Source organism: Mustelus asterias, chromosome 26 (genome assembly GCF_964213995.1).
Source record: "Mustelus asterias chromosome 26, sMusAst1.hap1.1, whole genome shotgun sequence".
NCBI classification, from domain to species: Eukaryota; Metazoa; Chordata; class Chondrichthyes; order Carcharhiniformes; family Triakidae; genus Mustelus; species Mustelus asterias.
Window position 1 is genome coordinate 42,003,960 of NC_135826.1, and position 18,426 is coordinate 42,022,385.

Genomic DNA, 18,426 nt, shown 5'->3' on the forward strand with positions numbered 1-18,426 from the left:
GCTTTCTATGATGAAGACCCTGTGAAGACTTTGAGGGGGTGGGGGGGGGGGGGGGGGTGGTGGGTGGAGATGTAGGAGGATGTAATATATGACAGGAATAATGACTTGGAGGGAGATATAGAGCAGTGGTTCCCAACCTTTTATATGTCATTGCACACCTCTATACTATTAAAAAAATCTGAGGCATGCCTCCTATTTTCTCTGTCTTTTTCCTTTACTGGAAACTTCATTGTTAACTTCTCCCTGTCCCTTTGTCTGTTTTTTTTAACCTCTCCCTGTCTCTTGCTTCTCCCAGGGTTGCTGCGCTCTTTTTGAGTTTTCACTTTTTGTGCAGGCGCATGGGGCCTGTGTCTTCAGCTCCAAGTCTTGTTGGTCATCCGCATGCATGGGGCCTGAGCAACATACAAAATCTAAAACATCCATGTGTGGCTCTTTCCCAGCCAGCACATGCGTGAGAGGCCCAAGATTCATCGCGTCCTGGAGATGCCAGCCACCGGGCTAAAGGTTAGTTTTAGTTTAATTAGATGAATTTTGAATCGTTTTTGTGGCACACATGGCAGGGAGGGGCGTGTCTTCACAGCTACACTGATTGGGAGCCACTGGTGTAGAGTAAAGGGTTAATGTCAGAAGCGTACACGATACTGATATAATAATGATGTCAGATCACATGACAGAAGAGAGGTTGATCGAAGGGGATGTCCCAATGTAGTGTACAGGTCAAATGTGTAAATACTTGCTTTAAATAGAAAGTAATGGTGTTAAGGAACTGTAGACTCAAGCAGTATACTTTCAGTGAATAGGCAGTCCCCAAATTCCCCATCTAGATGCCAACCACACAACAGGAGTATATGACATCCACAGATATGCTGGAAACATTCCGCGACTAATGGGCACCAGAGTTACTGCAGTGAGTTGCCTGGACAGAAACAAAGGGTTTAAACTTTTATAACTTTCCTACCACCAGCTTATCATCCAGCTTAAAACCGTGAAGTTGGTATTTTAGAAATGGCGCAGTGGCACAGTTGTTGGCACTGCTGCCTCACATGCCAGAGACCTGGGTTCAATTCCGGCCTCGGGTGACTGTATGGACATTCTACCTGTGTCTGCGTGGGTTTCCTCCGGGTGCTCCGGTTTCCTCCCACAGTCCAAAGATATGCGGGTTAGGTTGATTGGCTGTGGTAAATTGACCTTAATGTCAGGGGGATTAGCAGTGTTAGTATGTGGGATTATGGGAATAGGACCTGGGTGGGCTTGTGGTTGGTGTAGTGTCAATGGGCTGAATGGCCTCCTTCTGCACTGTAAGGATTCTATGAAATTAATTTAGTGGCCAATTAATGCCGCAAATCATCCTAGCTGTTACCCAGACACGCTCTAAACAACTGGCCATGCTAAATTGACCCTAGTGGCAGGGGGATCAGCATGTAAGTATGTGGGATTATGGGAATAGGGCCTGGGTGGGATTGTGGTCAGTGATGGGCCGAATGGCTTCCTTCTGCACTGTAAGGATTCCATGAAATTAATTTAATGGCCAATTAATGCCGCAAATTATGCTAACTTTTACCAAGAGGAGCTCTTGGGTGTCAGTGGGTGGCCAGTGGGTGTCTAGGTGTGAATCAGCTGCCAGCACATGCTGCTGCTGGCTTTGCCGCCACTGGGGAAGGATACGGGCCAGGGGGCGGGGCAAAGCGTCTGGCGTCAGACACCGGCGCGCTGACGTCAGACACCGGCGTGCGTGCGTACGCGACGAGGTGACGCCAAGGTGGGTCGGTTTAGTTGGGCAGAGAGTCTGGAAGAGGGAGAGAAAGTGAGAGGGGAGGGAGAGAGAGAGAGAGAGAGAGAGAGAGGAACAGGCAGCCGGAGGAGAGGAAAGACAAGAGGCTGCACTCAGCTGAGGGAGATGGAGAGAAACAGCAACAGGACTGTGGTGGTCACAGGTAAAGTGCGATGGGGCGGGTGGCTGGATTGTATCCACTGCACTTTGTTACAGTAACTCGCCACTGGATACACTCAGAGGCACCGACATCCTCTATAAGGCAGCCTGAGGGAACTCCCAACTGCGGTGCTCACATTGTACTAACTTTACTGAGCAAGGGAGATTCCCTAAGCTCCCCCCTCACTGCACACTCCTTTGTGTACTTGTTGTTGTGTTCCAAGAATGCTTGGATTGTCTTTATGTTTCTCTGTATTTTTTTTCTGTAAACTTCAGAATGTTTCTTAAATGTTGTTGTCTGTGCAAAGTTTTCATGAAGTGTAACTCTTACATTCTAGCACTTTATGAAAGTGTAAACACCTGTTGATAATTAAGCAAGTTGGAGAAAATGGTGTTCGATTACAAAATAAACATGTAGCAGATTTTGCCAATAATAGCAAAGTTTGAAAGTGAGACATTGTTCCAGTGGACATTCCTGCTATTATGGATTCCTGCATAAGGCAGAATTGGACTAGTCTGAAAGGGACCCAGATAGTTTATTAAAAAAAAGACTGAGGCAAGCCAGAGAGGAGACTGTTTAGTTTTTTTTGCTTGTGTTGGGCACAGTAGGGGAGCCATTATGTTAACTCTGCTGTGCTGCATGTGATACAGAGCTGCACCAGACAAAGAAAGGGACAAGGGAGTTGATCAGACAGGGGCAGAGACTGGGCCAGACAGTAAAATTAGGCAGAGGAGACCAAGCGTGAAAGGCTTGGAATTGTTGAGCGTCTGTCTGCAGGAGTGACATGACTTGGAGTGTGATGACTTGCTTGACAGCAAATAGTTGAAGTCTTTAACGAGTTAAAGTAGAATGAGGTTTGAGGGAAGGTAAGAATCAGACAGAAACAAAGCAGAGATTAATGTCTATTAAGTTTAAAATGGGCGATCATAAGTAGCTTCAAAAATTATTTAAAAAGCACACATCTGCATGTTGGCAGGCATTTTTCAAGTTCAGTATTTATACCAAAACTGAAAATCTTTGAGGCCGGGTGATATTTGAAGAATACTAGTTTCACAGTTTTTTGGTTTTGTACAGTTCTGTATTATAAGGAAAAGAGAGCAATGGGAGTTGGAAAGTGCTGAAAAATGAAAAGAAGAGGCAGTCACTATATTTGTAACGTGACTTCTATTACCTCTGTGAAAATAATAGCAGTTTGGTAGCATTGTCTTTGCACAGCCAGCTAACGGTAATGAAGACTCTAGATTCACACAGTGCCTTTCATGACCTCTGAATGACCCAAAATGTTTTACAGCCAATGAAGTTTCTTTTGAAGTGTAGTCACCTGTTCCAATGTAGAAAATATGACAGCCAATTTGCACGGCAAGCTCCCACACACAGCAATATGATACCAATCAGATCAATTTCTCAGCTTCAGCAGTTGAGAGATAAATATTGGCACAGGACATCTTGGAAGAATTCCCCTGCTCTTCTGACAAGAGATCATTCACATCACCTGAGAGGATAAATGGGGCTTTGGTTTTAACATCTCATCCAAAATATGACAGTGTAGCATTCCCTCAGTACGGCATTGGGAGTGTCAGCCTGGACTTTCTGGTCAAATCTCGGGGTTGGGGTTTGAACCCATGATCCTCTGATTTAGTAGAGTGCTGCCGACTGAAGTCTTGCTGATGCCCATCTCCTCCCAACCTGACGTAAACAGAGCAAGTGAGCAATCAGAGCACAGGATCAATGAAAGACCCAATAAAGCATCCTCCATGCACTGCCCTGTGTGATACTCCATTGTCTCTGTTGAGTAAGTTGGACTTGGCTGTGATAGTTGTTGAGTGTTATAATTAGGCTCAGAACCCATGAACTAGGTAGACGGGAATCAGTCAAGCTTGCTGCTCCTAATTGCTATCCATCCGCGAGAGCATATGCCTGTGGATACCAGGGAACTGTTGAACTACTGATGTTTCCACTTGAGGAGCCTCAGCCTTTAGCAGCAAGAGGGGGGTCATTCAACACCTTGGCCTTGTTCTGCTTCTCGGTTTCATTACAACTGATTTCTTTCTATACTCCTGTGTGCCCACCTTGGCTGTAACTCTCAATATCCTTGATCCTTGCCTACAGAATGCTTGCACAGATAGACTCCAATTGTGCAGACACTTTTAGGAGATTGCAAGGGAGAGAAAGAAAAACTCCCAGCTGTCCTTGATATGACCCTGGTTGACAATATCATGAAGCATGAGTGTTGAAAGTGATATTTATAACCCCCTCCCCTCCCCTCCCCAAATTTCAATTGGTACATTCTTTAGATGAAAGTTGTCAACAACAACTTCCATTTATATAGCACCTTTAATAAAGTAAAATGTCCCAGAGTACTTGACAGGGGTATTAGCAGGCAAAATTTGACACAGCCACGTAATGAGATATTAGGACTGATGATCAAAACCTGCTCAAAGAGGTAGGTTTAAAGGAGCATCTGAGGGTGAGGTAGAGGGGTAGAAGTTTATGGAGAGAGTACCAGGGCTTGGGAATTGAAGGTATGGGCGCCAATGGTGGAGCAATTTAAATGGGGGATGTGCAGGAGGCCAGAGTTTGGAGGGATGCAGAGATCTTGGTTGGTGGGATGCGGAGATGGGTGGGAGTGAGGCTAAGGAGCTTTTTGAAAACAAGACTGACAATCTTAAAATCCAAGCACTACTGCTCAGGAGTCAATGTAGGTCAGAGAGCACAGAGGTGATAGGTGAGAGGAACTTGGTGCAAGTTGGGATATGACAGGAGGGGAAATTTACCACCCTGTGCTGCGTCTGACCTGACAGTGCCTGAGGATGAATTTGGGTGCCTGAAATGAAGTGTTCTATTCCCCATCACTTTCAGCAAAGAAAAACCACAAACTTAATGAAACAAGAAGTGGCTTAATATCGGTTATTACCAGGCTTCAGGGGTGAGTGCAGCTATTCATCTGATTTGTATCTAATCTTTCTTGATAACAATTTAAGACAAAATATATAGTCGGTGATGAGGAAGATAAGAGTGTGAGAAACTAAAACTGTAACTAGTGAGTGTAACCAAATCTTATTCACGTGCTCCAAATAAATACTTAATGAGTAACTTAGTTACAAAGTTCTGTTTCTAATTGATTCTGTGGATTTGATGTAGCCTGGAGTTCCAGCAGGAGCTTTTTCCTTTCTTCTGTAAACTGTCCATGCTGCCAGGTTCAAACTATCCACACATGGAGCTGGGCCACTTTGTGCAAAGTATGGAGTGATGGTTCCCTAATGTCACTATGCCCTTTGTGATCACAGAATGGTACAGGGCAGAAGAGGCCAGTTGGCCCATCAGGGTTTGGATGTCACTGAAAGGAATATGACCTACCTGGATTGGGGATACAAGCTGCACCATGTGCTAAACATCATATCCATCCTTTCTGTTTGTTGAGCAATGACCTCTCTCCCTCCTCCCTCTCTCTCTTATTCTCTTTTTCTTATTCCACTTCACATGTTAGCACGTATGTGGCTACATGCATGATATTTTTATTCAAAAACTTGGAATGGTACTGGGGCCAAAAGAAAGGCATAGACTATAAGAGTAGGGAGGTTGTGATGGAGCTGTATAAAACACTCGGAGTACAGCTAGAGTACTGTGTACAGTTCTGGTTGCCACATTATAGGAAGGATGTGATTGCACTAGGGAGGGTGCAGAGGAGATTCACCAGGATGTTGTCTGGGCTGGAGCATTTCAGCTATGTGGAGAGGCTGGTTAGACTGAGGTTGTTTTCCTTACAGAAGAGAGGCCGAGGGGAACATGATCCATGTGTGCAAAATTATGAAGGACGTAGGTATGGCAAAACCTTTCGGGCATAGATTTAATATAAGGGGCAGGAGAATGATGGGATTGGGGGGGGTGGGAAATGTTCTTACCCAGAGGGTGGTGGGAATCTGGAACTCGTTGCCTGAAAGGGTGGTAGAGAAGAAACCTCACAACATTTAAAAAGCATTTAGATGAACACTTGTAAACACTATTTCATACAAAGCTGTGGACCAAGTGCTGGAAAATGAGGTTAGCATAGATTGCTACTTGATGGCTGGTGCAGACATGATGGGCCGAAGGGCCTCTTTCTGTGCTTTTTGATTCTGACATTCCTTTTTGACACTCTCTGTGTCCTTTACTCGTGAGTGTGTGTGTGTGTGTGTGAGTGATGTAATTTTGGAAAAGCAGCAGCCTATTTCTGCACAGCATGATCCCACAAACAGCATCTGCTAATCACAAGATGACTTTTTTTAGCTGCTGTTATTTGGGAGTTAGATATTGGATGGGACACCAGGGAGAAGCCGCTTGCTCCTCTTCCAAATAGTGCTGTGTGATTTCTTTATGTCCGCCCAAGAGGGCTGCCAAATCTTCAGTTTTTGTCTGTTTGAAGGATGGTCCCCCAGGAGAGTTCGGCATTCCCACAGTACTGCACGGGGAGTGCCAGCTTGGATTATGTGCTCAAATTTCTGGATTGGACTTGAACCCATGCCTTGAGTCTGAAGTGCTTTCTTGTGTGCTAGCCACTGCACCACAGTGAGGGGCTCTAAGGAGGAGGAATAATAATGACATGGCTGAAGTCAGTAGAACAGACTTGAGGATCTAATTACCCTACTCCTGTTCTCATGTTCATTAGTTCTCTTTTTAAATAATTTTTACTTCATCTCCCAGTTCAGAATGCTTTGTTGTTAGAGTGCAGGACCCTTCAGTGTCAAGTGTGTGATCAGAGTGCCAGTGCATTTTTTAAGTTGCCTATTCAATGGGGAGGATATTAGAACAGAAACCCTGATTTTATTTCCAATCTTTCGATAGTCTAAGAGGCACTAATGTTAATTTTAGCATTGCCCACATGCACATTGGCTGAGTGAGTTCTGCTCTGTATCATTGAAGTTGAGTGGGTTGTGCATTTAACTTAACAGCAGAGGTTGATTATTTGTTGGACCTTAAATTGCAGAATGGGTATATCTGATACTGTACAATTTTGGAGGTGCTAACTTGAGATGAAGGTTGGAGAAAGCTCATATGGATAATAAATGTCAGTGTAGATCAGTTAGGCTGAATGGCCGTTGCTACGCTCTACATTCTGTTTTGATGACTCTGTCCCTTCCCCACATTTGTGTGAAGTATTATAATCTGTACTACAGTGATGATTAATTGTTTCTGTTGAGATATTATGGACTGGCTGTTCTGAGAAGGGATCATATCCCCCTGAAGTGGGAGTAATATCTTTCTGAACCCAGTCTTTACGCTGGACCTACTTTTGAAAGCAAGTGACGAGAATAGAGAAAATAGGAAATTTGCCTCAGGATTTTTAAAATTGTATTGAGGTGTGTCACGACATATAAAAGTTTAGGACCACTGATTTACAACTCGGTCCAAAAATCCCAGGACAGTGGTAAAGTGTTTTATGATTGACTGATTGTACCAGGAGCGAATCTGGTTAACAGTGAAGTGTTTTATTCATTGCTTAGCCATGGATAACCACAGCTCACACACCGACACTGTGTCCTCTAACTCATTGCATGAGATGCTGCAGTAAATCCAACATTCTTTGTGATTCTTAGTCCTTTTTTAGATCAAACTCACTAGAACAGATTATCGAGTCATTTACCCCATCATTGCTTGTGGGAGCTGGATGTGCACAAACTGACTGCCAAACTTCCTACATGACAGCAGTGCCGATACTCAATAAAAGCCTAGTTGACCGTGAAGTGTTTTGGGAGATCCTGAGGTTTGAGGGGCAAATTCTTTCTGTCATTATAAAAAAAAATGTATTTTGGAAATATTGATTGCTGTCTAACATTCTCCGGTTTTCCTGTTTATCCATTGTTGGTGTCTGCTGTTCTTTCCTGTGAAGCTTGAGTGAACTTTCTGTTAGTTCCCTATCTTTGGAACTTTCTCCATCCCTGCAAACTCCCCTGAGGTGTCTGCACTCCTCTGATTTTGGCTTCTTGTACATACCCGATTTTCATCGCTCTGACATTGGTGGATGTGCCTTCAGCTGCCAAGCCCCTAAACCTGGGAATTCTGTACCTCTCCCTCAAGCCCTTCTCCTGTAATTCATTTCTTAAAGCCTTTGACCAAACTTTTGTTCACCTGTCCTAATGTCTTTCTGAAGCATACATAAAATGAGGAGCCACGTGCCTCAGACTGGCAGAGGGAGATATTAGCTATGAAGTGCTAATGTGTTGTACTGAGTGTTATTTCCACAGAGATATTAACCCATTTAAGCAGGTAGAATTAAGTCTGCCGTTTATGTGTCGGCCCAAGACAAATTTAAAACGTTTGTTTTAGTTTTTAAAAAAGCCAATCATTGACCTTGAGTCTGAAATTTCCAAGTACCTCCTGATCTGTGACATTCTTCCAGAGAAAACCTTGAGTTCTGGTTGTTCTCAATTTACTGATGTTCAGGAATTGTGAAGGGACCCTTCATGGCCAGTTTTGCAGCTGAATAATACGTTGTTTGTTGCATGGTGTAACATTCCTGCCTGTTCTTTGTCTTAAAAGCAAAATATTGCAGAAGTTGGAAACCTGAAATAAGAACAGAGAATGCTGGAAACAGTGGGTCAGGCAGCAAGCATCTTTGGAGAGAGAAACCGAATTAATGTTTCAGGTTTTCAGCCATTGAGTTTTTCTAGCAAATTCCATTTTTACACACTCTGCCGTACCCTGAGTACTTACACAGACCTGCCAGCTCCTATAATTTTTGTGAATGAAAATCTTGTCTACTTTATGTCTGCCAGCCATTCGTGTCAAAAAAATGTTTCTTTTTAAAAAAAAATGCCGATTATTTTTTTATTCTGACCTTTGATAAACGTCTCCTCACCAAGGGCAGGAGGCTGATACACTCAAACAACTGCCAGTATAGTGAATGTTCTCTGGATAACCTCATCTTATCCATTTTAAACCAGATCATTGTCCTTAAAGGAGACAAGCCTATGTAAACACTGCTAAATTCTGGTGTCTAAATGTCACTGGCCTAAAAGTCTGACCTCTCCGCCATCTGTGCATGCCAATGGGCGGAATTGCAGCAACTCGCTATTGCTACCTTGGCAGTAACTCCTGTGGTCTCCATGCTGAGAAGGACAAAGGCAGCTAACGCATGAGAATAGCAGGTTCCCCTCCAAGACGTACACAGTGGACGTATGGTTGTGCCTTCATTGTCACTGGGTCAAAGTCCTAGTGCTCCTTTCCTATAACACTGTGGGAGCACCTTCACCACACAGACTGAAGCAGTCCACCAATGCCCCCCCCACGCCACCTTGAGTACTCAGTGTCAGCCGTGGCAGTGATGCCTACATCCCGAGAATGACATTTTTACCAAACTCCGCCCTGTCTTCAATTGCAGGCTTTCTTGGATAGTTACTAAAGCAGAGTTGAAAAAACACATCAGGCAATGAGAATCTGAAATGCATGCTGGAATTTCATTGTGAGTCTGACCACATCATGGGGGTCAACAGAACAGGTTAACATTTTGGATTCAGACTTTTGCCAGCTCTGGGACATGCTAACCTGTCATTTCAGCTACTGTGTAGACCATGTCTCAAACTATGTGCAACCTGATCGTTCCTTTTGTTGTTGAGAGATGTCAGCTGTCGAGTGAAATTCTTGGCGTTGAACTGTAGTGCTTCTGATATTAGATTAGTTACCCAGAGGTCATCTATTTCCACCTCCGTGTCATCACCTGTCCCTTAGCTCATCTGCTGCTGAAACCCACGACCATTTCAATCATCTTTTTGACCCCAGTCTTCTCCAAACTTAAGCTCGTTCAAAAGTCCACTGCTTCTATCCTACATTTCACCATGACCCATCCACCCACCCGTACAACACTGCCCTGTACCTCCTGCATTACCTCAATTTAAAAATGTTGATCCTTGTGGTCAAATCCTTCCGTTGCCCTGCCCCTCCCCATCACTGCAACCTTGTCTGGTCTTAAAAACCCTCCGAGATCTCTGAGTTCTTCCTCTTGTATGTTAGACTGCCTGAGCTCTAACCTCTGCAGTTTCTAAAACCTTGCTAAGAGTATTTTAAACCAAACTTCAGTCCCAGGATCGCCCTATACTGCCTGGTGTCAAATTTTGTTTTGTCATTTTGTAAAATGTTGTAATTTTGCTGTGGAATGGGTTGGGATGTTTGACTAAGCTTGTATTTATACAGTGTCTTTAGTAATGTTGTGGGTTTAAATCCCACCATGGTAAACTTGGATGAGTTCAATAAATCAGTCAATTCTGTGAACAGGAAAAGTGAGGATGGAACCGGATTGATGTAAAATCCGTCCTTTGACATGACCAAGCAGGGCACGCAGTCACAAAACCAACTGCTACTGGAAATTGAACCAACCCCACCTTGAGGGAACTGGAGATGGGTGGTGAAGATGCTTTATGTCAGCATAGCCCTCGCACTGAGAAAGATGACGTGACTTGGGGTAAAGAAACTTTTCCAGTGTTCTAATCAAGCAAGTTCCTTGGAACAAGAGGCCATTCAGCCCCTTGACCTTGTTCAACAATTCCGTTAGATCATGGCGCCATCTACCTTCCTCAATTCTGTAACGCTTGATACCCTTGTCCAATAAAAAAACAATCAGTCCCTCTCTTGGAATTTTCAATTGACCCCAGGCTCACAGCTTTGTGAGGAGAAAAGTTGCAGAATTATTTTACTCTTTCCTGTGAAGAAATAATTCCTGAGAGATCCTTGGAATCAGAACTAGCATCTCGGGGTGATGCCCCCCCTGCTCCAGCGTTCCTTCACCAGAGGAAAACATTTCTTTCTATCTACCCTAATAAAATCCTTTAATCATCTTAAAACACCTCAGTTAGACATGGGTTCAATTCCAGCCTCGGATGACTGTGGAGTTTGCACGTTCTCCCCACATCTGCATGGGTTTCCTTCCATTGTCCAAAGATGTGCGGGTTAGGTGGATTGGCCCTAATGTCAGGGGGATTAGCAGAGTAAAATGTGGGGTTATGGGGATAGGACCTGGGTGGAATGTTGTCAGTGCAGACTCAATGGGCAAAATGGCCTCCTCCTGCACTGTAGGGATTCTATGATTCTAGATCATCTCTTAATCTTCCAAACTCAAGGAAATGAAAGCTGTCTCTACGCAACTTGTTCTCGTGATTTTTAACCCTTTCAACCCTGGATATTCTGGTGAATCTAACCTGGATCCTCTCTTAGTCTCTCATATTTAAAGTTTATTTGTTAGTCACACAAGTAGGCTTACATTAACATTGCAATGAAGTTACTGTGAAAATCCCTGAGTTGCCACACTCCGGTACCTGTTCAGGTCCACTAAGGGAGAATTTAGCATGGCCAATGCACCTAACCAGCACACATTTTCCCTGAGGTGCAGTGCTCAGAATGAGCAGAATATTGTATATGGGGTCTAACCAGAACTTTATAAACTACAATGTAACTTCCATCACTTTGTTATCTAAGCATTTGGATCGTAGTTCTGTGATGCCAGTGGAAGTTGTCGTTGGCAGAAAGTTAAATGGGTGACACAAAGTTTTTTCCCTATTGGGTGGGGGGAGTGGAGCAACATGGGTGGGGAAGGAAGTGAAAAAACACTCAAGTTGAAATCTGTTTGAACACAAGGTCAGACATCTTAAGGTCATTGATCTATTTTCACCTTCCCAGTTCCCCCACACCTATTGTACATAGTCAGCCCACATTTTAGGTATACGTTTAATTCCTGTAAGCTTATTGAAGTTGATGTTGCATGGCGCTGTAGGCGAGGTTGCAATGGTCTTCCTGCACTGAGTGGTTTAGATTTTCCTGATGGGCAACCCCAAAATGGGCAGAGATGCATGGGCGGGGGAAGAGTTTGAGTAGTGGTGTCACACAGGGTTCTGTTCTGGTTGCAGGTCTGCTGATGTGTACGTCAGCGATTCAGATATAGAGGCAAAAGGAGAGATGTCAAAATCTGCAGACAATACTGGAATGAAATAGGTAGAAAATAACTCCCCAGCAATGCAAAGTTGAGAAATATTGATCAGAGCATTGTGGAAAAATTAATTGTCAGATTAACTGTCGATATTGTCTTAAGTTGAAGGGTGTAAAAAAGCAGCGAGATGTCAATTTCATTGTTTAAAATCAACACCTCAAGATAGAGACATGTTTCAAAGTAAAAGATGAAATATTGGGTTTTATGATGGATTCTCCTGTCATTTGGACACGTTAGTGTTCAGCCAAAGAAAAATGATTTCTAGTCTAGGTTGATGTCTCGTGACATTAGGCCAAGTCTTGATTTGCATAATCAAAATACATATGAAGTCATTCTTGGTGGGATGGACAGAGACATTGGCTTTGCACTGTGCTTCCTTGTCCTGAAGGTGCTTGACTCTGTTCTCAAATCAAAATTGCTTGATGACCAAGACTTCTATATGATGCAAGCAATGTAATGCTCAACCTTGTAACAGGAGTTAAATACATGAGAATTTTGAACAGAGAAACAGGCCCAGGTGGTCTATGCTGGTGTTTATGCTCCTCACGACTTCCTCCCACTCCTCTTCATCAACGCTTCCTTATATTTCTTTCTCCCTCTTGGTTATCCAGTTGCCCCTTTAAATATATCTATACTATTCAATTCAAACCACTCCCCGGTGGTAGCAAGTTCCACATTCTCCCCAATCTCTGGGTACAGAAGTTTCTCCTGAAATTGCTACTTATTGGTAAGTATCTTATATCGTTGATCACTGGTTCTAGTCTCCCCGACAAATGGGAACATCTTCACCAAGCCTGCCCTATTGAGCCCTTTCATAATTTTCAAGACCTCTGAGACTACCCCTCAACCTTTTCCTTTCTAGAGGCAAGAGCCCCAACTTGTTCACCCTTTCCTTGCGTGTAAATCCTCTCATTTCTGTCATTATTCTTGGGCTAGAACATAAAAATGGAAATGTAATGGTGAATCAACACAAACCTTACAAAGATCACAATTGGAAAACTCCATTCAATGTATTTTGGTGATGGTGCTGAGGGAGAAATAATGGTCCAGGATTCAAGGACTCTTGTGCTCTTCTTGAAATAGTGTCATGGGATTTTTCAGGTTTGACAGCACACAGCCTTGGCTTAATGCCAAATCCAAGCGATCTGATAGTGCAGCACTCCACTCCCTCAGTACTGCCCTGATAGTGCAGTGCAGTACTCCACTCCCTCAGTACTGCCCTGATAGTGCAGTGCAGTACTCCACTCCCTCAGTACTGCCCTGATAGTGCAGTGCAGTACTCCACTCCCTCAGTACTGCCCTGATAGTGCAGTGCAGTACTCCACTCCCTCGGTACTGCCCTGATAGTGCAGTGCAGTACTCCACTCCCTCAGGACTGCATTGTGATGGTTGGCCTGGATTGTGTGTTCAGAACCCGGGGATGGAACTGGAAGTCCAAAGCCTTTGAACTAAAGCTAACACCTGAAGTGAGTTAATACTTCACTCAAAATAAAAGCAAAAGGTTTTCCTACATGCCTGTTTGTTACTAACACTTACACTTGAAGAGCATCAGGTTTTTGCACTAAATTTTGTAATATTCAAATGCTTTGATTTTTAGGGTTTGGTCCCTTTGGAGAACACACTACCAATGCAAGCTGGGTTGCTGTGCAGGTAAGCTGACTTTTTTTGATTTTTGGCCATTATAAATAGAAATGTTAGTGCAGAGATTAGGTTACTGTCCTTGCCGCTCCCTATTTCTCCAATCTCCTTTCCTATTTTATAACGTCACTTTTTTTTCCATGCCATTCCTGATAACCCACATATTTGACTAACCTTATGGCTATCTGTTCAATATTCCCTAATGTGGTGGCTCAGTGTCCAATTTTGTTGTATAATACTTCTTTAAAGTGCCGTGAGGCACTTAATTACATAACAAGCACTATATAAATTCAAATTGTTGACTGGAAACCAGAATAAAAATGTAGAGATGGGTGTTCAAATCCCACCAGAGACAGTTTGAGAATTTGAACTCTGTTTATAAAACCTGGCAATAGAATACTGCTATCAGTATTTAAGTGACCATGAAGCTGTTGGATTATCAAGAAAACAGAACAAAAACAACTGCTTGCTCTCCACAAAGAATAAAAGCTACAGTGATTCAAGAAGACAGCTCATCATTACCTTCTCACCAGGAAGATCTGAGCCGTATTGGTGGAAAGACAAGGACTTGGAGAAGGACCTGGGGAGATGATGGCCCAGTAGTAATATCAGTAGACTATTAATCCAGAAACTCGGCTCATGTTCTGGGGACCTGCGTTCGAATCCTGCCACGGCAGATGGTGGAATTTGAATTCAATAAAAAATGTCTGGAATTAAGAATCTACCGATGACAATGAAACCATTGTCAATTGTCGGAAAAGCCCATCTGGTTCACTAATGTCCTTTAGGGAAGGAATCTGCCGTCCTTACCTGGTCTGGCCGACATGTGACTCCAGAGCCACAGCAATGTGGTTGACTCTTGACTGCCCTCCAAGGGCAACTAGGGATGGGCCATAAATGCTGGCCAGCCAGCGACGCCCATGTCCCATGAATGAGTTTTTAAAAAATATTTTGTTTTTGTGTCAAGGGATCTTTGACATTCATCGGAGTCAATAGGAAATTGCTTTAAGTTCCCATGGAAGGGGTGGTACCTTGGATGATGCTGAGCTCCTGGAGTTGAGGCTTGAACCCACAACTTCTCATCTTGTGAGCATTACCAAGCTAACAGACTAATGTCCAGTTAGTGGACATTTTAGGCAGTGAGTATATAGGAACAGGAATTGACCATTCCCCCCTGTAGCTGTAATATTCAATTAGAATTTAACTGATCTGCACTGTATCACTATCTACCCGTCTTGATTCCACAACCCTTAACATCTGTGCCGAACAAAATATGCCAATCTGAGTTTTGAAATTTTTAGTTGAACTCCAGCCTCGAGGTTTTTAAGGAGAAACCATTCCCTATTTTCACGACCTTTTGTGTGAAGAAATGCTCTCTAACTTATTAAAATTAGTGCCGGGTCATTTAGGAACTGGAACACTTGGTTTTTGGGATCTCTCCATTAGCAAGGTGTACAGAGTATTTTTAACACCGACACTGGGGTCATGACGGAGATCGCAGGGTGAGGAAAGACAGTCTTTTTGAGACACTGCAGCAATTAAGTGATAAACCTGATTTACAGACTAGGTGGAGGGCGATGCTTTTAAGGTAGCAGTTCAGATATTTTTTATAAAACCATGGTCTTTGGTCACTTCTTGGTTATAATTTTGCTTCATATGTGAGCTTGATATCGACTTTGAGTTGTGTTCCTTTCCTCCCCTACTACCCTGCCCCCACCCCGCGCCCCCAACATCAACCCTAAACACACACTTGGGGGCTTTGTACTATTAGCACTGATCCAGACAGCAGGCAGTGGGAATGAGCTGACACAAAGGCAAGCGACCAGACGTCTGTTCCTAGGGCAACGAGATCTGCATTTTAATCAGAGAAGCATCAATCAGAAAGTTGCAATGTTTAACGTTGGGCAGTTGGTTCCAGGATGACTGCAGGCTGCAATTTTGTGTTTCTCGACTGACTCCCAGATTGCACCAGTCAAACTTTAACTTGTTCTGAATCACTTGTGTCCGAGCTGTGCTAGATCATTTAAAAAAAATTAGCTCCTTATTTGAAGGATATAAATCTCCTAAAACACTTCATGACAAAAATACTTAAATGATATTGTCATTTGTTAAGGTTGTCAACCCTCCAGATTTGTCCTGGAGTCTCCAGAAATTGTGAAGTTCATCTCCTGGACATGGCTGTGGGCAATCTGAAAGAAAAATGGTGGAGGCGTTACGTATTTTAGTTGTTTTTTAAAAAATGTTTTGTTTAATTATAGAAATTATGGAAACTGTGGGGTTGGGGCTGCTTGACCAGGTGAAGGGAGTTGGACTGGGAAATGGCAACCCCCAGGAATATGTCCAACCAGAGTTGGCAACCCAATCAGCTCTCTTTTGTGCCTAACTGTGTCTCTTTACCGCTTTGTGTGGTAGTTTTACACTAGAGGATTGGAACTGACCACTGGCAGCCTGGGTCTCTTGCATAGTGGCACTGCACCATGTCAGCCCTGGATTAGGCGGTAGCAGTTTACCTTTGAGTCAGGAGGTTGTAAGTTTTAGCCCTGCTCTACATATTTTGTTTTGCAAAAATATACTTTATTGATAAAGTATCTGAAAGCGACATGACAAAACATTTCGAATTGTCATAAGGTGCAAAGATATTCACATTTTCCCCTGATATTAAGATGCACTTTGAGGTGTTTCAGTTCAGCAATGAGAACAGTACAAACATTTCAATATTTTCATTACAGGGAGTGCAATTCTGTTCAAATTATCTACATCAGTCATGTTGCACTCTGAGGTGCTCGATACAGTTCCATTAAACACAATTACCAATCCCTCGGTCTCCATTGGCGAAAAGGCCTTACACAGTGGCCTTTCCCATTGTGTAGTGGCAGCAGCTGCCCCAAGCTTGAGTGCATCTCTCAGCACATAGTCCTGGGCTTTGCAAGGCGCCGGTCTGCAACACTCAGTCGAGAACAATTCTTTGCACTGGAAGATCAAGTTTGTTGAACAGACCAAAGCACGTCTTTCACTGAGTTGCAGTAGCAGCTGATGTTTGTCCTGGGAGCAGGCAGCAGGCCGCGGGGGCTCTCCCGCTCTTTTGGTGAAGAAATGTATCCTCGCCTCAGACCTAAATGGTTTACCCCGAATCCTCAGACTGTGACCCCTGGTTCTGGACTCCCCCGCCATCAAGGACATCCTTCCTGCATGCATCTTGTCTTGCCCTGTAAGAATTTTATAAGTCTCTGAGATTCCCCCCTCATTCGTCTGAACTCCAGCGAGAAGAATCCTAACCTAGCCAATCTCTTCTCATACATCAGTCCCGCCATCCCCAGAATCGGCCTGGTAAACCTTCACTGCACTCCTTCGAGAGCAATTCACAATTCGAGAATATCTTCCACAAGGAGGTGTGCGACTCTTCCAAAGTTCAATCAGAAAAGGCCACTGTGTAAGACCTTTCAACCAATGTAGACCGAGGGGTTGGTAACCGTGTAAAACTCCTCGGACTGCATTTAATTTTAACCGTTTGGAACTGTATTGAGCACCTCGGAATGCAACATGACGTAGATAACGTAGACATGATGTAGATAATTTGAACAGAATTGCACTCCCAGTAATGAAAATATTGAAATGTTTGTAATGTTCTCATTACTGAACTGAAGCACGTCAAAGTGTGTCTTAATGTTGGGGGCAGATGTGAATATCATTGCACTTTATGACAATTCGAACTCTGCGTTTGCATAGGTTTAGGATTAAGAGCACCCGGTTATCAACACCTCGGCATGCCTTGGCTCAAACGCCGTGCCTCTAGACACCTCGGTGAGTAATCCAGGATAGCTGTCCCAATGCAGCGCTGAGCTGTTGGAGATGCAGTCATTGGGTGACTCATTAAACTGAGGCTGTCTGCCCACTCGGATGAATGTGAAAGATCCCAGGATTCACTTTAAAAGAGAAAGGCAGTTACCCGCAGCATGCCAGAAGAACAAATCATTTGATCGTTATAACATTGTTGGACCTCACTATGCAGAAATTTGTTTCCTGCGTTATAACAGTGACTGCATTCTCAACGTATTGAATTGGCTGTAAAGCAATTGTGGACATCCTGATGTTTAAAAAGTTGCTATGTAAAGGTTTTTTTTTGGCTTTTCATGAGTCAAACATTGTCAAGGCATCAGATTTGTTTTGGGCACACGAGTAGCAGCTGAGGACTCGACTAGTTAATTGGCTCACTGATCTTTTACCTTGTTGCAGTTTGAGATTGTGTGTCAAGTGGCAACCAATTTTCCACTGCACCGACAAGTGTCTTATCTCTAAACTCCCTTCTGACTTGGAGATGATTTAATGCCATGAGCATTGGCATCATTATCGTAGAAATCATAGAAACCCTACAGTGCAGAAAGAGGCCATGCGGCCCATCGAGTCTGCACCGACCACAATCCCACCCCGGCCCTACCCCCATATCCCGACATATTTACCCACTAATCCCTCTAACCTACACATCTCGGGACACTAAGGGCAATTTTTAGCATGGCCAATCAACCTAACCCGCACATCTTTGGACTGTGGGAGGAAACCGGAGCACCCGGAGGAAACCCACGCAGACACGAGGAGAATGTGCAAACTCCACACAGACAGTGACCCAAGCCGGGAATCGAACCCAGGTCCCTGGAGCTGTGAAGCAGCAGTGCTAACCACTGCTACCATGCCGTCCATTAGTAATGGACTTGCAGGACATAAATGTGGAATTTTCTGTACACTTGCTGTATATGCTTGTACATCAACACAATTACCACTCAGGTAAAGCCACTTGTATATAAACAATGGTGGATGTGGCTTGGATTTGTTAGAATTTCTCAATCTCATTTTTTCCTTCCTTCTCTCTTGAATCAATACCATTCATGAGAAGGTATTGACTCCATTCCA

General features: G+C 43.6%; 1 protein-coding gene across 2 annotated transcripts in view; it reads left to right on the forward strand.

The window, feature by feature from the left end:
• Positions 1-1,786: 1,786 nt before the first annotated feature.
• pgpep1 (pyroglutamyl-peptidase I) overlaps positions 1,787-18,426 on the forward strand; it is a 46,624-nt gene continuing 29,984 nt past the window's right edge. The window contains exons 1-2 of one of the 2 annotated variants that reach the window (XM_078198551.1): positions 1,787-1,934; positions 13,481-13,533. In XM_078198551.1, coding sequence (XP_078054677.1) covers positions 1,898-1,934; positions 13,481-13,533 — 90 coding nt within the window. In that variant the 5' untranslated portion in view covers positions 1,787-1,897. Of the gene's footprint in view, positions 1,935-9,311; positions 9,406-13,480; positions 13,534-18,426 lie in introns of those variants that run through there. The other variant, XM_078198550.1, reaches the window with a different exon arrangement.